This window comes from Thermobia domestica, chromosome 6 (assembly GCF_964235325.1).
Source record: "Thermobia domestica chromosome 6, izTheDome1.hap1.1, whole genome shotgun sequence".
Lineage (NCBI taxonomy): Eukaryota > Metazoa > Arthropoda > Insecta > Zygentoma > Lepismatidae > Thermobia > Thermobia domestica.
Window position 1 is genome coordinate 132538305 of NC_137459.1, and position 27016 is coordinate 132565320.

General features: G+C 35.9%; 1 protein-coding gene across 1 annotated transcript in view; it reads left to right on the plus strand.

The window, feature by feature from the left end:
* The first annotated feature begins 391 nt into the window (after positions 1–391).
* Positions 392–27016, plus strand: part of LOC145688218 (V-type proton ATPase 21 kDa proteolipid subunit c''-like) — a 35274-nt gene continuing 8649 nt past the window's right edge. Inside the window, exons 1-4 of the mRNA XM_081762123.1 lie at positions 392–542; positions 6779–6827; positions 14970–15053; positions 16517–16664. Coding sequence (XP_081618249.1) covers positions 476–542; positions 6779–6827; positions 14970–15053; positions 16517–16664 — 348 coding nt within the window. The 5' untranslated portion in view covers positions 392–475. The remainder of the gene's footprint in view (positions 543–6778; positions 6828–14969; positions 15054–16516; positions 16665–27016) is intronic.

Consider the following 27016-nt stretch of genomic DNA (forward strand, 5'->3'; position numbering starts at 1 on the left):
CGCATTTTGTTTCATTAAAAGACTAAACAAAAGACTGCTTAATAAGCCTATCGTGATTTTTTCAACGCTTCTTTCAGGGTAACTGTGAATGATAAATTCTCAGAATTTATAATGCATGGCTGAATTAGGATGTTTTCTTAAAAGATGTAAATTCAAACTTCCTATATGCTTAGTCGGTTAAGTAGCATTATTGAGAAAACAAAAGAGTCTCGTGGATCGTAACTAGTAATGATAGGTTAAGAAATTAAATAATTCTAAATACGTAAACGTTAGTTCCAATATATTACTTCAAGTTATAGATAATAAAATACTGATAAGGGTTATCTGAAACGTCACTTTTGTCATCTTCACAAAGATACGGTTTATCAAAATTTCAGTCATAAGACGATAAAATACTACAGACAATTTCTTAGCAAAGGAGCATCCGCGAGCTGCTCATATTCTTCTCCAATTTGAAATAATCCACAATTTCAAAATGCAAATGAGAACAGTACTTCCGTATATATTCGTTACATTAGCTGTGGCAGCAATGACTGTAATTGGTAAGTGCATTTTCCTTCATTCTTTATATTGAGTGCTGACACATCGAATTTCACACCGACAATAACAAAATGATGATTAAAGTGGACGTGCAATTTTACAAATGTCTCTAACGTGAAGCTTACATTTGTAAAGTTTGTCACTAAAGAAGACCAGTAATTGTTATAGAATTATTAGCAAATGCTCCTACGGGCAGTATTTTGTTACTGTGGGCAATATTTTGTATTCGTTCTTCTTCGTCTTCCTCTATATTCGAAGACTTGTATGAAATTCGAAAATCTCCTTTGTGCATCTTGGTGAATTCCTCCAAACCATTTCTTACCTTATCAACTATCGAAAAACGTTGAAACAGTCTTTAACTATTGTAGATCAAAAGTCAAAATATAAATTTCATTTCTGTAACCTTAAAGAGTTCGGCCATATCGACATCTTATATAATAGTTGTAACCTCCATTTCACCCTTTCCACGGCGAATTTACAACCACTTTTTCTTTCCTTGTAGGTCAAATATTTAAAAAAAAAAAAACGCTGAAACACGTGTTTAATTATCTTAAATGAGAAGTCCAAATACAAAATTTTATGCCTCTAACCTGAAGGGATTCCGAGATATAGATATACTATTATAATAATTGCAACCCCTAATTCTGCTGTTTCCCATCGGGTTTCCAAAAATCCTTCCAAAAATTGTATCTAATGGCCTAATTTCAACTTTCTAGCTTATGTAATTTTACTTAGGCTTTGAACGGTCAGACAGCACTTCTTTCATATATATATATATATATATATATATATATATATATATATATATATATATATATATATATATATATTTTCATGGAAAATGAATTTTTTTCATTAGAGGGTTGCACTTCAACAAGATTACAAATCAGTATGATAGAAGTTTATAGAAGTTAATACAAAAAACAGAAATGGAGATTCAACAAAATGAGAAGCGAATAGTGTATAGAATTAGGTGTAAAGAATGCGAAATGAATTACATAGGAGAAACAAGAAAGAGGTTAGAAGAAAGGATTAAGCAACATAGGACAACGTTGGATTAAGGAAGGATAATAACACAATATATTTTTCTATAGGCCTGTGAGTAAAATAGGACACGAAATAGACTCGAAAAATGTGGAAGGAATGAAAAGGAGAAGAAAGAACGTTATAAGAAAATAGAAAGAAGCAAAATGGATACGAAAAGAAGAGGGAGATAAACTGATGAATTGGAATGACTGGCGTAATATTCACTATTTGTGAGAAGACGTTTGGATATAATACAAAAGAAATAACGCAGGTGCATTTCTGATTTAAAATTTAATGAAAGTTTAGAAAATCTAATTGAAAGTTGATGTATTATAGAGTATTGCAAGTGTGCTATTTCAAAGTTTAAATTTCTATGCAACTAAAAAATGAAAGGAAGGATCTCATTGATTCATTGATTCTTAGAAATGACCTCATCTCATTTTCTGATATACCGTATATATATATATATATATATATATATATATATATATATATATATATATATATATATATATATATATATATATATGTATGTATGTATTCATAAGGATTCATTGCCGAACCTGTAACAATATTATTTATTAGAAGTGATTTCCTTTGGTGAGATTTTACATTTATTTAAATCATTTATTCATGTTAAAAATATAACACTTTTTAAGTAATATTATTTAAGACTAGACGTTTCTATATCTATCGTAAACCCTTTTTCTTACGTAGAAATTGTAATTAAAACAACTACTTTTAAACAACTTTGATCTAAACTCAAAAAAAAAAAAAGTCGTATGTAGCGTACTTAAAAGCGTAGGTTTCATGTATAAATCCCGTAGTTTTTTGTCTTAACGTACAGCAAACGTATAACTGAAAAAGTATATTTTATATTGTACTTCTCGTATAAGTGTTCCGAATAAACGTACTTTCCGTACGAACGAAAGAACTGTAAATAGGTGGTCAGGATCTCACATACAGATAGACGGATGTAACATATAGCTGACGTATGTAACATACGTATACAATACACGGAATACTGTTAGATGTCAGACATCCTGCAATGGCATGGTGTAACATTTAAGGGTAGTGCGTATGTAGTATATGGATAACTATACTCCGTACTGATTTCTGTAGTCAACATAAGGATTCCGGATATTTGTACAATATACCGCTGTCCGAACAACAGATTTTTCTTAGTGTGGACCACCAGTTCATGTTTTATCAAACTTCAAACAACACGTATTGAAATGTAGCTTTTCCACAATTTTGCACGGCCCCATCTCTCAAACTATGCACTTTTTCTTCAGGTTCATATGAACTTTTTTTCTTCTTTTAATATGAGGAATCATGTCTTTCAGTTTGTCGGTATAGTTCATTAATCTTTTGCTACCAAACATTTGGGGTGTTCAGGACACGAAGGAATTAATTACCCAAGCTGTGAGAGAAATCGATATAGAGTATGTACGGTTCGCTTAGGTACAATGGAAAAGTTAATACTGTTTTTCACATTATGAGAGATATTTACAATAAATGAACAATACAATATTTCTTTTACTCTTTGAAATGAGCTTCATAGAGATCTTAAAGATGAAATATATTTAGTAAACTTGAGTCCCTTGTGCACTGAACGCGCCATTTATTAGATACATAAGTTCTGGTGCTATTTCGTGTATTTGTGTTTCTAGAATAGTGAAATCATAGACAGGAGTAAAATAATGATAATACCTAAATCTATGTTAGAAATCAATAGTCGTATTTTAGCAGTGGCGACTCTTGATGGAAGTCACACTGCAAAAAAAAAAAAAAAGAAAAAAGAAAAAACTACTGAACCATGAAAAGATTGAAAAGTGAATACGTATGATATATCGCATTTAAAAAGACAGAGAAATCTTGACTGACTTTTGTTAATAAAACTCGGGTCATTCGCCTTGGTTTAAAGATTTTCTACCACTGGCGTAAATCTCGGGCGCGGTGAGGGGAAAATGTCCCTCAACCTTAGAACTGAGGGGGAATGTCTTCCCCCAATAATCCGATTTGAAATGTGTTTTTTTGGGGAGATGTAATGATTTGTGTCCGATTGCCACCTCATCTACATCACCTGAAAGAGTATTTGAAAACACACCGACAACGTGTGGAAGGTGATTCCTGACACCAAGATAAGACAAAAAGTATAGACCAACTTGTGTGCACAAATGCTTCCTTTCGGACTGATAGGCTGCCGAAAACATGAAAAATGAACTTTAAAGGTCCATAGCTCCAAAACTATGGGACCTACCGTGGTGGGATCAAGACTTTACTTAGGAACTAATACGTGTCCTATCCAAATATTAATGTTTCAGAATCCTAAGGTACTCACGCAAAAATCGAGGGAGTTTGGCTACAGGCATATAATTTGAAATACTCTTCAACTACCTCTATAAAACTTGTAGCGGAAGTACCGCAGGATTCTGAAGCATGGACATTTGGATTGCGCACATACTAGTTCCAAAGTGAAGTCTTGACCCGACTACGGTAGGTCGCATAGTATTGGAGCTATGGACCTTCAAATTTAATTTTTTCATGTTTTCGGCAGGCTATAATTCCCAAATAACGTATTTCTGCACCCAGGTTTGTCAATACTTTTCGTCTTATCTTGGTGTCAATAATCACTTCCCAAACATTGTTGGTGTTGTTTTGAAACACTCTGTATAATATACAACAGGTTCACCTCAGAAATCAGGTTCATTTACCGTAATATGAGTCTCATCTCCCCACCAGAATGAGCCTTAAATCTACCCGGCTCCCAATGTTGAAGACAACTCTGCTCCCGTGATCCTCCACAGCATTGCTTTTTAAGTTCATAAGTATTTTGAACATCCTACCAAAAAAAAAAAAAAAGGGGAACGGTCTTACCCATCCCCCCAATGTTGAAGACAGATTCACGCCGATGCTTTCTACTTATAAACGATTATTATTATTATTATTATTATTATTATTATTATTATTATTATTATTATTATTATTATTATTATTATTATTATTATTATTATTATTATTATTATTGGAATTTAGTTTCTACGTTATTATACAGTCTTCAAAATAAAAAAAGACTTACAACACACTTTTTTTATCAAATAGATAAATATGATTTGCTCTTCAGTAGAAACACTTGTATTATCTTAATTTTTAGTACAGGAAAAATATAGTACATTTCTATCTTCATTTGCTGCACAAAGCATCCCTACATTTTGCTTTGGATAAGTTGTAACCCTCCAAGCTTTAGGAAGTCAATACTACAAACCATTAAGCATATGTACTGTTGAAAGGATATTTATTATTCTGCACCCGAGAAGACAATAAGTAATTGTAAAATACTTCCACCTATATTTTCAGAGGAAAAGTTATAGAACTAGATTGTTTTTATAAGAGAAAGAAGAAAATGAAATGAAGTCTTTCAGTTTTACGTCCCACGAAAATGCCTGCTAGGCTAAAGAAGACGGTAATGATGAGAAATGAATGAAATGGTGGAATGAAGAAAGTAAGAGGAAACGGGAGAACCCCGAGAAATTCACGTACTCGGTATTTGCCCACCATAAAGCTCACTTGGTGTGAGCGGAAATCGAACCAGATACCCCATGTACCAGAAGTGACCACTTTACCACTGAGCCTCTGCGCCCCTTTTAAGAAAAAGAGTACAGATAAAGTGTAAGATCAAATTTTCATACTACTTCAATCATTTCCCTGTTAAAACAAGTATAGTTTTATTGAGAAAGTGTACAAATATATGTTAGGATGTTTTGAGGGGGTCCGGACCCGTGAAGCCCCGTGGATGCACCACTGTATGCGAATTATAAAGAACGCTGAAATAGGCGATTAGCAAAGGAGCCTCAGTCTGTAAGAGCCTTCGCAACGTAACGCAAATTATGAAACAAGTTATTATAATTATAAGAAATATTGCAAAATACTGTAAAACACAAAATTTGTATTGCGTTGACACAAACCGCTACGGAACGAGGCTCAAGATGTCAGAGACAATTCCCGGAGATCCCCAAAATGCGTTGTCATTCTCGTATAACTTACCTCCACCTTCACTCACGCCCAAGAAACCGATTACTCTAGAGGAAACTACCTGCTAGCTCGTTCGCACGTTGCGGACGAAGGTGGAGGGAAGGGAAATGCGCTACGATTCTTCTTGCAGTTGAGTAACTACAGGCGGTTTCCTGCTGCGTTGCCAGATTGAAAATCTCCTAAGAAAGGGAAACAGAGAGCGGGAAAAAAATAGTGGATTTTTCTAAATTCATACATTTCGCAGAAACTTTTAACATTGAAAGAAGGTAGTAAAGTATGAAATCATCAATATAAATTAGTTCATATTAACTTTATTTTGTAATATTCTAAGGCTACCGCCGGTAGGCCCGGTAGCCCACAACATACGCCACTGGCTAAAAGAGAACGTAGCTAAAATAATGGGCGAATGGTTGCAGGAAAACGGTCAAATCAAGAGAAAACCAAGGGAAGTCGGCAAGGACGAAATTAACGAAGTTGTTTGGGAATAGTTCACTAATGCGAGGTCAAAGAAAATGCACATATCTGGACCAATGTTACAAAATGAATCTCCTAAATATATTGCAGCATAATTCAATGTAGCACAGGATGGTATAGTGTCAGGTCCGAAACCAGCCACATAGGTTATGAGTGGGCCAAGTCTTTAAAAATTCTCTTACAAATAGCTATAATTGTGTGTGTTTTTTTTTTTTTTGAATTAATAATAGCATTTTGTATTGAGGTCTGGAGGGGAAACGAAAAGCTTAGCCTCCCTCTGGTTGCGGGCCTGTATAGAGCAGTGAAATGCATTATGAAATCTAGTGTACAAGTATAATAAATAATTACGTGATTGGTAAATGTACTGTGGAATTTTACATGTATCAGAGTAAGAATGAATCAGCGAGAATCTACATTCCTAAACACAAATATGCCTATTCGTATGCACTTGAAATTAGTATAAATTTATTGATTTATAGTAATCTCTCTATACAATTTTGTATGATGTGGAAACTTGTCCAATTTAGAAAAATATTTTGAATCTTTGCGATTTCGTTTTGAGCGAGTTTTACTGTATTTCATCAAGTTTTTCTAACATGGGTATTTAGACAAATGTTTGGGATTACTTAAAACTTATAAATTTATTGAAATAATGTAGCCTTACAACAATGAATATTTTGATAATTATTTGATTTTTTTTCAGTCCTGTATTACATGCTAACTGGCAGAGGGGAGAAGTTCAGTTTTGCATGGTAAGTTACTGATGACTAAATCTATATAGTCTACATTTAAAAAAATAAAAGTTAATTATTTAAATCTATTTACTCCCAATAATATGTTACCTAGAATATTTATAATTGCAGTTTTAGTAACGGATAATTTTAACTTAATTAATATTAAATTTTCAAACAATAAAGAAGCAATAAAATAATAGCTATTTTAAAATAAATTTGATGTACGAGGGTAAGTCAAAAATATCCGCAATTTTGACGTAACTCTTCTTACATTGTTCATACTGATCTCTGTTCTCGTTTATTTTATTGTTATGCTATTGTGGTCATGCTATGAAAGTTTGATCCTAATTAATCCAATTATCCCCTTTTGTTGCAGATAGACCATGGCCGCTCCATGACAAGTTTGAAACAAAGAGGAACAACGACCAGTGATCCGTTTTTATGACTAATTTCTAGACGATTTGCCACTTCATCAATAGTCACTCGTCTGTCTAACAAAAACATGTCACGTGCACGCTGAATGTTGTCATCATTTGTGGCCGTAGATGGTCGTCCGGCTCCTTCCTCGGCGTAACACTTGTGCGATAATGTTCGAAATTTTCAATCCATTCGTAGACACTCCGTTGGAGCAACACACTGTTTGCGTATTGTGCCGAAAGTCTTTGATGGATTGCGGCCCCTGATACACGTTTCGCACTCAGAAAAAGAACTTATGTGGCGTACGAAAAACGTAGGTTACATGTGTAAATCCTGTAGTTTTTGGACTCAATGTATAGCAAACGTATAACTGGAAAAGTATATTTTATGCTTACTTTCCGTACAAGTGTTCAGAATAAACGTACTTCCCGTACAAACGAAAGAATTGTATATAGGCCATCAGGATCTCACATGCAGATGGACGCATGTATAAAAAGTAACCAAGAAAGATTTGCCGCTTTTTGTGGAGGTATGTGTTCAATTTGTCCTCACAGCAGGAGTTGATTGCAAATGAATATAAGGTGAAGGTCGGTTGTTGGTGTGGGTATATCCAATATACTACCCCGGTTTTGGCAGTTCAATTACACCGTGAACTTCCGTACGGACAGAGTGAACATGGGACCTCCACAGAGCGTCATAAAAGCGTGTATTCTGTACGAGTTCAAACTGGAGTCAAACGCCGCTGTAGCGGGGCGAAAGATATGCTAGACCTTAGGTGAGGGTGTCATGACTACACGGACAGTGCAGCGGTGGTTTAACGGTAAAGAAACACTCGTAGACCCAACATGTGCCGGAAGGCCAACACATGCACAAAATGAAGATCTTCAGGCAGCAATTGAGGCGAACAGGGGTCAGACATGTGAGGAACTGGGACAGCAATTCAGCGTGAGTGGAGAAACCATTCGGCAGCACCTCCATCAACTTGGGAAGCATTACAAGTTGGGTCGATTGCAGGGTCGTAAATAAGGGCCCACAGACCCCGCGTTGCGGGGGCCCAGATCCTTCAGAGGGACGTAGAGAAGGGGCCTCACTCCACGCTGTCTGCGGTGGGGGGCCTCCAAGCCTTTAGTTACTCCACTGGTCGATGGGTCTCACATGATTTGACTCCGGGCTAGAAGGCAACGCGAACAGACACCTATGTTTCTTTGGTGTCTCGTCTGAGGAAAGAGCCATTTCTGGACAGGGTGTTGGCATGTGATAAGAAGTGGGTCCTGTACGAAGTTCCACGGTGCCGTCATCATTAGTTAGCATCCCACGGACCGGTTCCAAAACAGCCGAAACGAGCACTGCACCAGAAGAAAGTCCTCCGGTGTGTTTGATGGACTGCTCGCGGCATCGTGCTACCAATTGGTCATAGCAGCAATGCAACTGTGTATTGTCAGCAGTTGAGCAGTGTTCAAGAAAAAGGTGAAAACTCTGGAGCCAGCACTTATGAATCGCAAAGGGGCCCTCCTGTTACAGGATAAAGCTAAGCTTCACGTGGCTAGTTTGATCCAGGACACCAATCTACGCCTTAGATGGGAAACTCTATTGCATCCACCATACTCCCTTTACATTACACTGTCCGATTTTCACCAGTTCCATTCCTTGGACAATCACCTTAGATAACACCAGTTCAAATCACTAGTAGCAGTGCAAAATGCACGTGATACCTCCTTCGCTTCACGATCCACCAAATTCTACCGCAATAGAATCCATGGCCTTCCAGAACGTAGGTAGAAAGTCGTCGATGCTGATGGGGACTATTTCTGATCTTCCAGGTACATCTTAGGTGACATATAGATGTTCGAAGGTAGTGGATGAGAAGCGACAGAACTTTCTTGGTTACCTTTATAACTCATAGCTGACGTATGTAATATACGTATATGTATGTAATAACGGAAGAGTGTTAGACGACATAGGCCTACATCATGCAACGTCATGTTGTAACATCTAAGCGGGGAAAGTATGTAGCATATGGATAACGTATGCTCCGTACTGACTTCCGTTGTAAACATAAGGATTCCGTATATTTGTACAATATAACGCTATCCGGACAACGTATTTTTCTCAGTGCAACCACACAGTCTGGATCACTACTCGTTGTTCCTCTTTGGTGTTCAAACTTCTAAATGAGCAGCCATGATGTATCTGCAACAAAAGGAAGACAAATAAAGGAATTAGGATCAAAGTTTCATAGCATGACAACAAGAGCATTACAATAAAATAAACGAGGACATAGATCAGTATGAACAATATAAGAAGAGTTATGTCAAAATTGTGTATAATTTTTGACTTACCCTCGTATTAATTGAAAATAATGTATTTTGTATGGACTCACTCCAGGAATAAGCGTCCCGGTCCACCTGGTTCATACACAGGATCGAGATCCAATGAGACTCAAGGTTTTGTTTTATAGTGTTTGATTATGTAATTGATTTTTTTTGTTGGGATCCTACTCTTAAAACATTCAAATAGAAGCCTATCATTACTGTAAGGAACAACACAGATAATTCCTGCTTTAATATGTTTTCCTAGTATACACTGTATTATCTGGTTTAAAATAGTAGGTCTCAAGTAATCTGATTTCCAGAAGAACTCGTGGTTCATGGACTTAAAACTATGGCAGTCACTCGCTTAAAAAAATATTTCTAAACATGTATGTCTGACTCAGGGGCGTACCTAGCAAGTTTTTCTTGGGAGGATCCAAGATTTCTTGAGGGCAGCGGGAGTTTACATTTTAAGAACGAACTGAATGTCCTACTTCAGAATGCGGAAATATAAATAACACATATTATTATTATTATTATTATTATTATTATTATTATTATTATTATTATTATTGTTGTTGTTGTTGTTGTTGTTGTTGTTGTAGTAGTAGTAGTAGTAAAAAAGGGATTTGTCACTGTATAAATTTAGAACCGCAGGTTGTAGGAACTGTGCCAACAAATTATTCACAGAAAAAAAGTATTTTAGGAAGCTTATTTGTTTGACTTCGCCTTTTATGTGTATAAATATAAAAAAATGGACTCCGTACTGAACTTTCTCTAATTTCTTAAACTAAATCATGTCATGCTACAGTAATTACTGAAACATTTATGTACGTATTTATGAAATACGAACAAAATTAGGTTTCCGGAAGACTTCAATCGAAGAAAACTCAGCTTAAAAGTAAAATATTAGTTTTATTTATAAAACTTTTGTTTCTGATATGTCAACAAAATCGCGTGAGTCGTATTTGAGGAAATGTAAAAAGAAAACTACCCTTGTAAATATTTTAGTGACATGTGACTTGTGCAACATTACAAAGTTATTAAGTACAAGTTAATATTTCAGGCCAAATGAGTTATGCCATATTGTTAGGTCATTAATAAAACATCTGTTAATGAATTGTGAACTAAATCGCTCGAGTCGTTTTAGAGAAAATTATTCGGAAAAAAACTCCTCCCCACACTGAAAAATACGAAGTCCAGATTTAACCCCTTACCGCATGCCGTGTCATATATGGCACATCCCCTTTTTTCACTTTAGCTTTTGTGTGATTTATTAAAGGCGCCAAATGACAGTTTCGTCTGCTGTGCGAGATATTGACGTGTATTAATAAGAGATTTTGGTGTCATCTGGCATGTTCTTTGTGAGTTGTATTAGACGGGGAAACGTTAACATGTGGATTTTGTGAGGCAGTGGATCTTTGTCAGTGAAAAAAATTTTTGGCGACACATTGTGCGCAGTTCTCCCAAACAAAAAATATTACATTGAAGATAAATACTTTGAGATGTATTTCCAACAATATGATATTCATTTTGTATATTAGTATTGGAGGGATATGAAAAAAAAAACGTATGTGCCATATATGTCACACCATGCGTTTACGGGCACTTTTATGCCCTTGAAGTGAGGAAGTGACAACTATTATATTCATTCTGCAATTCTGTTACAGCAATGGATCCAGGGCTTTGTTTTATGATGGACGTTCGTCAGTAGCTATTAGACAACTTCCAAATGGTGAAGACAGTGAATTATCAGATTTATCAGAAGATGAATTAGCACTAGATCCAAAAAATACCAATATTTTGTTATCGGACTCGGATGAAGATTCTGTTGCTCCTGCCCCTGAGAGGATCATCATACCCAATTCTGATGATGAAATCAATTCAGATGCTGATGATGTCCCTCTCTGTCTCATAAATAATTCTCAGGATAGAAGATCTACGTCATCGAGCGATTTGAAAAACATTAAGCGGAGACTTAGAAACATCGAAAAGTCCCAAGAAGATGTAAAATTTCAAGGACTTCAGGACTTGCCTGAAGAAATAAAACAGCTATCAACGCCTATTGAATATTTCAAGTACTTTTTTGACCGATGAGATAAAGAACTTCACTACGCAGTTGAACAGTCAAACCTATATTCAACGCAAGTTCGGCCAACAAAATCATTTTGTATGACTATAATAAACATGAACAGCTTATTGTATGGTTTTCTACATGCCAATTATTCAACTCGCAGCTACTAGGTATTACTGGAACGGAAAGCTTGGTCATGATGCGGTAAATTAGGTGATGAGTTGTGATCTGTTTGAAGAGATCAAGCGATCTATTCACCTCAATGCCAATTTAACTTTTATTCCTTCAGCGGAACTTGCCGTTGCATACTTCATAAGATTAGCCCTTTTCTTGAACACATACAAGAACGTCTGAGAGATGTCTCCAAAGAAGAATTCTTAGCAGTGTATGAGCAAATCATTCCCATAAAGTGTAGATCATTGATAAAACAATATAACTCAAAGAAACTTCATAAATGGGGTTTATAAAGCATTTGTTCTGACAGTAAGTTGAATTTCAGGTTTCAGTTAAGATTTCGAAATATTTACTGGGGCTCGAAGTAGTGTTGTTCCTACTGCGGCTTCAGACTTAGGGGATAGTAGTAACGTTGATGTTTGGTTGACTCAGTCTGTACTTCAAAATATAAACCACAAAATATTCTTCGAAATTGGTTTACAAGTGTACCCTTAAAATTGTATCTCAAGAAGGAAGGCATTCTATTTCTAGGGACAGTCCGTACGAATCGTATCCCAAATTGCGATGTTCGTGCTGAATCTAGATCTAGAGAGCTAAATAGTCAGGTTCAAGAAAACATGGAATACCAAGCAATGAAGTAGAAAAGTAGTTGAACAAGAAACATAAAAAAGGAAAAACTGCTATGAAAAAATACAATCAAAATTGTAAAAAGTGCAGTAAAAAAGAAAGTTTATACTGAAAGCAACAAATATGACAACTTATTTCCTAAATATTTGTAATGAGGAAGTATATATGTATATGTAAGATACTTGATGCATAGCATTGGAATCCCAAACAACTGAGAGTATAGTATAGATATAAGTAGCCTTATAATATAGTATAGATATAACTGCATGAAGTGACATATATATGACACGATCCATTCCCTCCACACCTTTAGGAAAGTTTAGCTTAGTGCATAGTGTGCCATATATGGCACGTACTTTTTATTAGGGAAAAATTAAGGGAAAAATCTAAAATTCAAGTTTCAATTCATTTTTCAAGTTTCCATATGAGGATTTTCAATACTGATTTTTTTTTCGCTAAAAGAAAAATTCATGCGCAATGTGGTTAAGGAGAAAACGCGGATAATATGCTTTCTGTTGGGAACACCATGACAACACGGTGGTGTCAATCATATTAGTGTGTGAAACGCCCTTATTTCCTGTGACGACGTACGTCAGTAAATGAGAGCGTTGCTTACTGTTTCCGCAGGAGTAATTGGTGCTCTCACTTACTGACGTACGTCGCCACAGGAAATAAGGGTGTTTCACACACTTATATGATTGACACTACCGTCTTGTTATGGTATTCCCAACAGAAAGCATATTATTCACGTTTTCTCCTTAAATCTGGTCTTCTTATTTTTCAGTGCAACTACATCCTGTGGATTTTTTCGAGACAAATAAGTTATACCAATTTTTAGATTATTAATTAAATTTTTACTTACGAAATATGAACAAAATCGCCTATGTCGTTTTTGAGAAAACGCCTGGAAAACTCACGACCAAGAATAAACTACCTCATCTGGATTTTTAGGTGTGTTGGAAGTGACTCAACTTTGATGTTTGTCGTGACAAATAACGTAAGATTTTAGTACTCATTTCAGCCAGAAGTAATACTTGAACTGTTGAATGTTGAAATGATGAGATTTATGGAACAGAGACTAGCCTTTCGATCATCCTGGTTATGCCACTGCATGCAGATGGAAACAAAAAATCTCTGATCCAAGGCCCCGAAAAGATTAAAGCCGAAGATTTAATTCAAGTTTTGTACACAGAAATTGAAGAGTAGATAAAATGATTTCACTATATGTTTCATTGATTCATGTTTCTCACGTATGCACGCAAATAAAAGAAGTGCATTCACACTTCCAACTCTTCACATCCTTTTCAACGTTATACAACCAACACTGCACTCAGGATTGGTTGGTTGAGAACTAAGTAAGACGTTCTACAATTGATCTAGTTTGTTCAAAAGATACCAGTGTAGCAAACCGCAAAAAAGTAGAATAAAATCAAAGCCTCTGCAACGAATAAAAATCGGGAAGAAGACATCGTTTAGTACCTACAGAGTTATTGATATCATGAGAAAGTTACAAAGTAATTTTATTTAACCTTAGACATACCAAGGAAAAATCAATGTTGTTCAAATTCTCATTTTATTTCACAGGTTACAGTATTTTGTCAAATCTCTGGATGTTTTACATTATTCGTTTCAAAATTACCTTCATTTTTGTTAGTTTGCAATTTTAATATCACCATCAAAACTTAATGAAAAAATATCACGTCGTGCGGGGTGATTTGACTCCCATCTTTATTCTGCAAAAATTTCTTTTATCCGCAAAAGCATTGTATTTTTAATTTAAAAAAGAAAGAGAAAAATATATCATACTTATTTTTTATTTGTGTGTTTTCTTGCCTTGAAAATCGAGAAACTGATTCAGTAATAAATAATGCTCAATTTTTCGAACTTGCTTTTTCTCTGAACAGCTTACTTGTATCTGGAATTCAAATGTATATTGAAACATTAATGTTATGATTATAATATGTCTTTTGTATAAAGTTTACTTTTATAAATTAACTTATAAATGCCAAAATTTGTAATTTATCACTTCTCCGTTACCATTTTTTTAAAATGAGAATCAATTTAATTTTAATGCGTAAATTTTAAAGAGTTTTGAGCTATGATACTTTGTGTCAGTATAATACTGACAATCAATTATAACGATTAAGGAGAAATATGATGTTAAACTCTCACCAAGATTTATACTCACGACCTTACACAAATTTGACAAGTAAGCTAATCACTACTCTGATACAATTTTGGGGCGCGGTGGCTCAGTGGTAGAGCGTTCACCTTCGGTGCTTGGGGTCCCTGATTCGATCCCAGCTCACGCCGTGTGGACTTTGTGGTGGACAAACACTGTGCTCGTGGATTTTGTCAGGGTTCTCCCGTTTCCTCTCACTTTCTTCATTCCAGCATTTCATTCATTTCTCATCATCACCGTCTCCTTTAGCCTAACCGGCATAACCGTGGGACGTAAAACTTAAAAATTTCATTTCGTTTTCTGATACAGTTTTTAAAAATATTAGTTTATTTATTTATTTTCTGTGCTCGTTATAGCCCATATTTTTCTTTCTTTAGGTTTCTCACTGAAACCACACCCTACATGTGGAGTTCTTTTGGAGTGGGCTTTGCAGTAGCACTATCTGTGGTTGGAGCAGCCATGTAAGTAATTGTTTTGTGTGGAATTTTAGCGTAGAGGCTGTTTAAGGTTGTTTTATTATTATTTTATTCACTTAGACATTTTTCTAGGCATTACTGGCATCTATGGCTTTAAGCCCGTCACATATGAAGAATGACGTCCCGCTGCGAACATATTATCCGGGGAAGGGGGAAAGGAATAAAGTAATGGGAAAGAAAGGAGGTGGCCTGAGACCTATATTAGAAACTATCCCAGCATTTGACCGGTGTGAATGAGGAAAAATCAGGAAAAAACTCATGTAGGATGGCTATCCTGAAAATTATTGCGCGTTTTTGACCTAAGGTCCCAATCTGGAATCGAACCCAGAACCACTAGCATTAAAGGCGAGAACGTCAGAGACTACGCGACGCAAGGCCACGGTTTAAATGTTAATAAGTGCAGTAGGGAAAAAGTAACCGTAACCAAGTAACGAAAAATACAATTTTCAGTTTAATTATACAATATTAGTAGCATGTAACAAAAAATGACCAAAGATGAGACACGTGTCAATCGGTAGAACTTATTGAGCTGAACAACATTATATGTCGGTGTAAAAACTCATGAGTAGTTTTCAAAAGATGTAGGAAAACAATGTTTTGTGTGAACCTAAGCCTTGATGCTGTACGAGAACATGCCACTCACTGAGGTGAAACTGATATTGGGATATATCCGTACGGCTCTTCATTATGGCACTACCGTGATAATGTGGGAGACATGGACGCTCAGTGGTAGAGCACATACCTCTGTTGCGTAAGGTCGCTGGTTCAATCCCTGGACAGCCAAGTTTGTGGTGGACAACATCGTGCGCCTGGTTTTTCTCGGGTACTCTTATTTCCTCCCACATTCTCATTCTAGCGATTCTTCCAGCATCATTTACTTGCTTTAATGATCCGTCTCCTTTAATTTAAAAGACATAATCGTGAGACGTTAAACTGAAATTTCAATTTCATTTTTACTACCATGATGCTAACGGATAAGTACCAAATTTGTATTTTTATGCTTTCGGTACGGTTAATGAGATACATATTATCTACAAGTATCATTAAGTTTTAAATTACAATTTCTGTTGAAATAAACTGTTACCCAAAGGCATAGATCAATCGATAGATCATATCAGGTTGAATAAAATAACATTTGGTAATTGAATTTTTGCCCTGAACGCCCCAATTATGACTTAAGAATATCTATGAACATCAATTTCTTTCGATCAACATGTGATCGATTTCTTTTAAAACTTACTTGTAAACAGTGTAAATTTGTCATTTTATATACAGTATAGAATTTTACTTCTATTTATTTAAAGTGCTAAGGGTGACAAAAAATATCGCAATCAAGCGCAATCAAGTACACAATAAATACAGTCATGTACGTAATTTCTGAAGATTTATTTTGAATCACTCTCATTTCGTGAGAATTATATATTATATTCCATTTATATTTCTTTCAGGGGAATTCACACTACGGGCGTTAGTATCATGGGTGCTGGTGTAAATGCACCCCGAATCAAAACGAAAAATCTTGTATCAATTATCTTCTGTGAAGCTGTGGCTATATATGGACTCATCACAGCTATCATTCTAACAGGAAATTTTGTTGTAAGTTTCAGTGCATATATACTTTAGCTATTTAGTGTCTTAAAGATGCACATATTATGTTCTTGTTGATAATATGAGGCGTTCCAAGTAGTAAGAGCAAACTCAAGTGCTTGATTCCTGGATATGCACTTTGAGTAGTCAAAATAGTCGTCCATTTATTTGGAAAAGTGTATTCTAAGGGAAACACGAACAACTTCAAAATATAGTATTACACATAGGCACGAAAACTGGATGCCACAGTCAGTAAATATTTCAGAAGATTTCTCTAGAGGGTGAGGGAGGCTTTGAATACACAGGAAGTGAAAGTAATACTGGGAAATTCTGATACCCCATGCTGAACACAATCGGATATATGTTCCGGGAAGAGGTGAATTTCAACCTGGTCACTATCTGAAATCATTACTGCACAGAGCAGTTTGGTATTATTACTCAAACATCTCAAATATAATTTCAGTGTGTTCAGACTGCACCGTTTTCTTAAGTTTGCCCTTACTACCTGGAATGCCTCATATTTGGCGGGTAGAATCCACAAGGAAACCAAGTCTTTTTTTAGTCATTTTAGAGATAATTAATCTTTAAGATCTCTATTTAAAGTTCCTTTCAAAGCTTAAAAGATTCATGTCAAGATATTGAATATATTTCTTATAATGCAAAAAGAGTGTTAGTTTTTCCATGTTCTATCTGTCAAACAAGTAAATGTATACCTGTTTATGTGTCTGGCATTGCTGCATCGTCTGGTATGGAGAATATGAGAATTAAATCAATCACATCAGTTTTTTTGGTGGTCAGAGACAACGAAAGTTTGAAGTACACTATTAAGAGAGACATAAGTTGTAAATACAAATTATGCATAATAGAAATAACTAATAACATAAAAGAGATATGAAAAAATCTTAAAGAAAGAAAAACGTCGTAGAAAATTAGAAGTAGTGACATAGATTGGAAATGTCCGTAAGAACACCTTCAAGTTGACCTTCCTTCAATGACAACACTTTCAAGCTGAAGTGGTCATTGTCTAATGATTAACTCGTTCGCTGCCACTTGACGCCATATGGCGTCATTCATACCTATTGCTGTGTGCCGCTGACGCTGTTTGGTGTCAAGAGGTAGTTCTCATTGTTACAGTTCTCATTATTGTAGACTTCTCTGTAAAGTGACACGCAGGACGCAGATATAGAGCTTTTATACACTAGTGGCACACAGTGTTCGCCTGGTCATATTCTGTGGTGTGCTTGGTTTCCACTAGATGTAGCTAGTTTGTTACAAAATACTAAATGTTATAAAAGTGCAGGTGGCACATTGGCTTGGGGTACTGAAATCAAGGTGGCAACGAAAGAGTTAAGACAACATAGTACCAAAGAGTGGCAATTCAAATCCATAGAAGGAACAATTTTATTTATAAGTTTTAAGGTGCTTGATAGGCGATACCATATGTTTTAATATTTTACACTAAAGTAAGATAGACATGCAATTGTTATTGACGATAGAATAGTAATTATGAAAATTTGTATGCTCACGGATATGGCAATGATTAATTTAGTCTCTTGTCGTGTAGAACCTCAAAACATTACGAATCGGTTGGTCCAATGTTTGGCATGTTTGTAATACATTATTATTTTACGTCTTCTTCGTACTGATACTATAAAGGCAACCCAGAAAGTTCTGTCGCTTTTTGTGGAAGTCTTTGGTCCATTGGCCCTAACACCGTGTGTTGAATGCGAATGGAGATAAGGCGAAGGTCAGTTGTTGGTGTGGGTATATCCAACATACTACCTGGTTGTGACAGTTCAGTTACATCGTGAACTTGCGTAAGGACAGAGTGAACATGGGATCTCCACAGAGCGTCATAAAGACGTGAATGCTGTACGAGTTCAAACTGGGGTCAAACGTCGCTGCATCGAGGTGGAAGATATCCCAACCTTTGGTGAGGATGTCATGACTACGCGGACAGTGCAGCGGTGGTTTAACAAGTTTAAGGACGGTGACGAAACACTCGAAGACGCACCACGTGCCAGAAAACCAACACATGTACAAAGTGTAGATCTTCAAGCAACAATTGAAACGAACAGTGGTCAGACATGTAAGGAACTTGGACTACAATTCAATGTGAGTGGAGAAACTATTCGGCAGCACCTCCATCAACTTGGGAAGCACTACAAGTTGGGTCGATTTATTTGACTCAGGGCCAGAGGGCAACGCGAGCAGACACCCGTGCTTCTCTGGTTTCTCGTCTGAGGAAGAATGAGTCATTTCTGGACAGGGTGTTGACATGTGATGAGAAATGGGTCCTGTATGAAGCTCCACGTCACCATCATCATTGGTTAGCATCGCATGAACCGTTTATAAAACAGCCGAAACGAGCACTGCACCAGAAGAAGGTCCTCCTGTGTGTTTGGTGGACTACTCGCGGCATCGTGCATCAGGAACCTGGTCAGAGCATCAATGCAAATATATACTGTCAGCAGTTGAGCCGTGTTCAAGAAAAACTCAAAACCCAGCACTTCTGAATTGCAAAGGGGGTCCTCCTGTTACAGCAGAACGCTAAGCCCCGCATGGCTAGGATGACCCGGGACACTATCCTACGCCTTGGACGCACTATTGTATCCACCATACTCCCCGGACATTGTACCGTCCGATTATCACCTGTTCTATTCCTTGGACAATCACCTTCGAGGACGCAAGTTCAAATCCCTAGTAGAGATGCAAAATGTACTTGATACCTTCTTTGCTTCAACGCCCACCAAGTCCTACCGTGATGTAATCCATGGCCTTCCAGAACGTTGGCAGAAGATCGTCGATGCCAATGACGACTACTTTTGATCTTCTAGGTACGTCTTAGGTGACATATCGATGTTTGAAGTTGGTGGGAGAAAAAGCGGCAGAACTTTCTCGATGACCCTTATATATAAAGACCTACAGTTTAACGTGGTTTAGGAATTATGTGGTTCACTGGGAATCGAACTCGGGACCAAGCATACCAACTGTGGCATGGAATCGAGTTACAAAATAAGATTCTTTCCAAATTTTAGGGGTCACTTTATGTAAATTACTTGTCAGGTCGAAAAAAGATTTACACAACTTGAAAGTCCACACGGAGTTGTGATAACTTCTAATATTTCATTTCAAGATTTTGATAAACATCGGATAGGCATCACATTTCACAGAGGAACATACAGTCAGTTTAAAGTGGAATTCAAATTACCTGCAGGCACTAGGCAAATATATCCATTGCCCGCTGATTCGGTTGAGTAAAGATTTCTTGTTTTCCTGTATATATTAAAGAGATAACCATAATACAATGCCAATAAGAGTTACTTTAGCAATAATAAGAAAAGATACAGTCCTGAATCTTACGCATCCAAAACGTTACTGTCTTCGTAATGTGATTGGCTGACACAAAGAATCTGTTTCATATATTTTAGTGATTAAGTTTCGGGACGTGTTCTCTCATAAGTGCTTGCGTAGTGCACATATATAAAGTATCACATATTTAAATACTTAAGAAGTCACACCACCTCTACATAACAGATCCTTCTAAACTAATATTCCACTAGCCTTATGAGAGATATTTTCTTAAAAGAAGCACTAAAACCAAAATAGCTACAATTTCGATTCAAATCGAAGAAATGAGGCAGTTCGTAACAGTGCTCTCTATCTGTCCTTGTGAGTGTGGCAATGCAGTATCCAAATCTCACTGGAAAGAAACTTACTGCCTGAAGCTACTGTAAAGGGTTATTTGGATATGTTCTTAGCCATGTCTATTAAAAAGATGAAGTTGGAAAAAGAAGTAAGCTTTGGTTTAATTAGAAATAAGAAAAGAAGAGCAAGTTTACAATAGAATAGAACACTTAACCTTCAAGTCATAGACAAACACAGTAACTATTTATGCCATGGAGATCAACAAGCTACTCACTTTTAATTGTTTCGGATTACGTGAGATAAAAATTGTAATTGTATTGTCCTTTTTCTTTTTCCATAAAATAACTTTTACAAGAAGGGAATCTGGTTTGAAAATTTTAGTTGCCAGCCTGGTGATTTTCTAATTATTGAAGAGAAAACAAATCCTGGTCGTTTGCACTTCGTAGTCAGTTACGAGAAAGTAAGCTCCCAACTTTTACAACATAAGATAAGAACATATGTATATGTTTAAGTAAGTTAATATATATGCTTTAATTTATTATGTCAAAAGCCGTGGTTTGTTCCATGTTTTCTTACTTTCACTGATGGGTTTCTTTCTCAAGAACACTAAGGATCTGTACAAAAGTATTATAGGTGGGATTCGAATCCATTATTTAAAAAAAGGAGTGCATGTTGTATGTGTGGAAGTCTGGCATGCTCCCTATTACACCAGCTGGACCCGCTTCCTGTCTTGATGGTAATACGACCTCTAAATGCTTGGACCATCTGCAAATAATATGCAAGCTATCAACTTTCATTTCCTTTTATACCATTTCCTATATCTGTTCTCTACGTGTCAATTACATTCTTGATACATGTAATATGTGTATTAATATCGATCATAAAAAGGAGTAAAAAAAAATACATTTCCATGTAGATATATCTTGGGAATTGAAATGGTACAACCCATTTCTGGGACTTTATTAGTCTCTAGAAGCGTCTTCATTTATGATGTCCTGAAGTGAACTTTCAAATGAATATGAGTCACTTGACACAAAAGATTAGCGGAGCATGAATGGAACAGAACCAGGAATAAATCAGGCAGATATAGATCTTTTGATATTAGTAAACAAAATCTATTTTATGAAAGTGTATGGGAGTTTCTCTGTGATCGAATCACATAATAACTATTGAAACACTGAATATGACTCTTGGCATGATTATCAACCTTACGATATTAAATAGCTTCCGATGATTATGATATTAAATTGATTAAAATACATATCCTAAAAGGGAACTGGTGTCATAATTTATGAGAAAATAATCGAAAATGGAATAGTGTCCAATCTATAGTTTTTAGGATTGTTGAGATGAATAGTGACACTCTCGACACCGTTTCAGACTACCAATATTTTGTCAATGTAAGGATAGATTTATATATACCTTTGTCACATATGAGTTAGATAGGATCGTTATAAGTTAGTCATGATTGGTTATGTTCATATGAGGAAGGGGGAACTCGGGGACAGAAATATTCACTGACGCTTTTGAATTAAATGTAAACGATGTTTGAATTCTTTTCAGAGGACACATGTGTCCCCGTTGGTAGTCTAAGGTTAAGTATAAGTTCAGTCTCATTGGCATGGGATGATGGGTGTTGGGTGAAAAGATATTGACATTATGGATTTTTATCATTACAATTTCATTCTCTTTCGTATCATAAGAGGGAAAGAGTGGTTCAAATACTTTCTACAAACCTATTCTCTCTGTTCGAATAAAGGGCATTTCAGCTAGTTAGAGACAAAAGTGAAACCCCCACAATAATCTGGAAAATAAACAATGAGGCATAGAATGAAAGAAAAGAATACACAATAATCATTTCATTCTCTGCAGGAAATGAGTAGAACACGAAAATAAAGTTACGCTTTAAACAGCGGAACGAAAACTGCTTTTCCTTACATCCAGTGTTATTGCTGTAATAATCACGTAATGGAAAAACGAAATCCTACAAACGCACGCGAAATGAAGAAAAAATCAATCATTTAGTTTAAAACTGAACTAAGGCTGAAGAAGGGAATGCTAAATACAGATGACTGATGATGAATGAAAGTAGGGGAATGATAAAGTGACAGAACCTCGAGAAAACCTGTGGTCACGATGTTTGACCAACACCAAACTCACATGGACGGCCAAACTGACCCCTACAAATAATTATCTTACTCATGATCATAGAGAAGCCAACAACAAAACATCCCTATTAAAAATTGATGATTTACCGCGTGCTGCAATTACGCCACGCTGTTGCTCCCGTATACTTGCAACAAGTGAATAGAAGTGACCGGGGTTATTATGATAGTATTGCAGTGTTTCTAACCAATATGGGATTCTAGAACCATCTAGTTTCTATCCCATAGCCTCTTCTCCATTTCTGGCCATTAAACTACATAGATGTTCTATTGGGTTTAAATAAGGAGACCGTGGAGGTCAGTTCATGCAGATGAGTTTTGCGTGTTATTGTACTCACGTCCGGATACGTCAGTGCGTATGCACAACATTGTTGTCATGCATGAACACAAACTCCTCTTGGTTTGGAAGATTCGGCCATTTTAATCCAAAAAATTTGCGAACAGTTCGTCGGTCACAACCAGTGCTCTGACAATTTGAGATGAATTCTTGTCTTGTGATGCACGACCCATAATTTCACCAAGCTGAGCTACTGGCAACTCTTGACGACCACGCGGACGTGGTATCAAGAACACCTTACTTCTCTGAGTGAATATTTTGGACGATATCTTGTAAATAACATGCATGACGTTCCTTCACATACTTTTCGACAATAATTGGTACTCTCAGCTATTGACAAAATAATGGCTGGACCTGGACAGGAAAGAAAATCTTTTGAGAAATGAACCTGAAAGATGTTTCAGCATTCAAGCTTAAATTGCCACTAGTGTAATAGATTACATTCAACGTAAGATAAATCTCACACACAAAACTCACAGTTTGACTGCTGACAACATGGAAAAACGTTGTTATATATTGTTCACTACATCAAACATAAAAATTATTTTTATATCATGAAATAACATATGCCTACAGGACAGCACCAATACTATTAATCTATATCACACTACTAATCTATTAATCTATTCTAAATGACCTTGTTAAAGTAGTAGGTAGAGCAATTAGCACACGGGATGTTGGTTTTTCTCCCACAACCTTTTATTATAAAATCTTGTTATATACAAATAAAACACACAGTCATTCTAATTGAGGTCTGAAGACCGACACAATGTTCCCTAGGTATTTTGTTCGGGTAAACGGGTGTCCCAAAGCCTAAGAAGGCAAAGGAAAGATACCCCAGAGGTTCAGGCAAACTAAGTGGTCGCGGTTAGGATCTCCCATTGCTTCAGGCAAGCAAAGAGAGTGGTTATGATCTCGCAGACCTCTAGGCAAGCTAAGCAGATAGGGGAACCACAGAGCTCCAGGCAAGTTAGGTGGTTCGGTTTAGGATCTGCCAGAGCTCCAGGCAAGCAAACGGAGCAGTAAAGGTCCCACAGAGCTTCAGGTAAGCTAGGTGGGCAACGAACCTCAGAGCTCCAGGCAAGCTAAGAAGTGTGGGTTAGGTTAGATCTCTCATAGCTCCAGGCAAGTTAAAAGAGGGGTTGACCAGCCGACACTAATCCCAATGGAGGTCCTGCAATGTTTTATACCCTCTTTATGGGCAGTGGTGGCGCTAGTGTTCCTCTTTGGTCACGTTTCCTGATGATGATGATGATGTCTGTCGTTTGCTTGCTCGTAGTAGTTGTTGTAAAGAAGCACGTGATCTTCTTTACAAATATGAAACACGTGGTTTTGTTTAGAAATATAGAACACGTATGAGATATAATAATATTATACAAATGAAAGGAAAAGTTGTGCTTCAATATATAAGGAAGGATATCTTTGTTAATTTCCAATACATTGCAGCTTATTTAGTACAAACCATTGCTTAATTTATCACAGAATTGTTCATAATCTTTGTCACATTATCTTCGACATTTTAAAGTATAAATGTATTCATTTTTTCCTCTATTTATGTAATGACACATTACGGTATAGTGACATTTTGAACTATGCTCTCTACTTTGTTTGTGCTGAACACACAAAATATCTAAAATCCATCTTGTTGCCCATAGCTATTTATGGACTATAATAGAAAAATCCCGAACGGTCTTTATGCTTGTTATATAGATAGATTCCGGTAGATATAGATATAGAAATATAGAGAGTACTCGAAAAATTATCTGAATACTAGGCGCCAAAACAATCAAATCCAATTTAATATATAGGTCTACATATTATGCACTAACACTATCTAAGAACCAAATTCTAGTCATGTATATACTTTATTCTGCCACAGGTGTAAAAATTTCTTTTCACACCCCAGCATAGGTTTATCGTTCTGGTGATTATCCTCTCAAAACGATACTTCTGGATCCGCTAGCGCTTCGAATGCGCATTGTACTGTCGGTCTTACTCGTATTATTACTGTTGTAGAGGATTCTAAATTTTGAATGTTTGTGATATTGTAGCATCCTAAGTTTGCAACACTGAATGACAAATTTTATATTGTAAGCTTTCCTTTAAGGTGTAGATTTGAAATATTTAATAATATGAAGTAGTACCATTTAAAACAACATGTTGGGTTGGCAAAACTGTTAATGAGATGGTATTGCGGAGGAGTCTAAATAAAATTTTAGTATTTGTATACCAAATTCTATTAGTCTAGATATTTGGTATCTTAAAAAAATATATCTTTAATTGAACATCAAAAATGTAAATGAAAATCACAATTATTTAACCGATTTTTTACATTTCAAGACGTGGACGGCTGAAAAAGAAATGAATTTAATTTGACAACATTCGCGGTCTCAATGTTGGAAAATGTTAGGCTTTCTCTGTTTGCTAGGAGTAATTTATACTGCAAGAACGAGAGTTCAAAGTCTAGAGACATCAAGGGAGAATCTCTTATGTTCACGGCAAACTCAGGCCCTTCACTTAGTTGGATCTCCCAAGTTCTAAGAGCTAGTGGTTTTCGCCAAGTCTGAATTCTGCTTATCCCTGCAGAGTATTCTTTGCAGCTTGAAGTATTGTATGTTCGAGCTTAGAAATGCACTGCACCTTTAATGTAATATAACTTACAAATAAGAAAAATTCAAAATAGAATTTGAGTTGATACCTTCCATCAGATTTTCCACACTATAAAGTTATCTGCTCCTAATAGCTACATTTGCTATGGATGAGCTTTTTCTAATATTAACTCAAGCTCCTTTATTTTACCAACGATAATTATGATTTTAGTTTCAGTCAAATTTGCAAAATTTCATCGTTTCAGCAAAGTGTTTATATTGTCGCGTTATCTACATTCTCCGCAACTCAAAAGGAACACGGAAACTTTCACTTCTCCATCACATCGTCCCTGAGCTTAAATTTCGATATATTTTCTACTATGTTGTGACATGTTTAAACAAAATTACGTGCATTGTTGTACTTGTAGATAACGTAAAATGCAATAAATCAACGTTAATACTGATGGAGAACGAGGAATAACTGAATCCTATATCTGCACAATACATACAGATAACGAATGAAAACTTAAAATTTGGTGCTTATTTGATGAGAATGCATTGGTTAAGTGAAGAATGAAATTTTTGGTAGAATTTGGTGAACCTAAATTTCAAGTTTGGAACCCCGAAACTCATGTGCTAACTTTGAAATCATTCTTTCAGGTTCAGGAACCCCCACCAAATTCTATGATTTGGTGAGTACCTAAAATTCCGAGCCCTAGTGATTACATTTAAATAGTGGCAGATAATGATTTGTAACATACGTTTGGAAAATAAGAATTGGTTTAAATAAAGCGAGCATGAAAACAACATGATAAGCGATTTTATTCATTTTATAAGCAGGAGAAAAAAGCTAGATTAGAAAGTTATTCCCTGGATACTTCAATATATTACTACCTTTTAAAAAATATCAGTTCCCGCCTAACAAATAATTTAATCAAAGTAGGTTCAATTGATGAAATTTCCTGTATTGTGTTTATGTGACAACTATATATTTAAAACTGTCATTTTGTTGTACGCTTCTAATGTCTTAAAGTAGGCATTTTTGAGTTATGTTAGTTCAATATTTATTATTATTATTTTGACTCTAGTAAATCATACTCAAATTCTTGCCTTTATTAACAGGGTGAAAATGAAAATGCCTATATTTGTAACTTAACAACTTTTGAACCACCAGACTCATCTCGATAAAATTTTAGCATAGATAGGGTTCGGGCCCAGAATGGTTTTTATCATTTCATTTTGAAGATGCAACTTGGAGGAAGGAAAGGGGTATATATATATATATATATATATATATATATATATATATATATATATATATATATAATGACCGATATTAGTATCGAATCCATAGTTTTCGAGGATGCTGAAATGAACAGTGACACTTCCGATGTAGCTTAAATCCAAATTCAGCACTGTAACTTAGAGGAAGGGGAGAGAATATATATAGTTATCTATAGTTTTCAGAGTCGCTGAGATGAACAGTGACACTCTTCCAATGCCGTTTAAATCCAAATTCATCCCTGTAAATTGAGGACGAGTGAGGGAGATATATATATGATCGAAAATGACGGACATTAATCGAATCCACAGTTTTTGGGGTCGCTGAGGTAAACATTGATA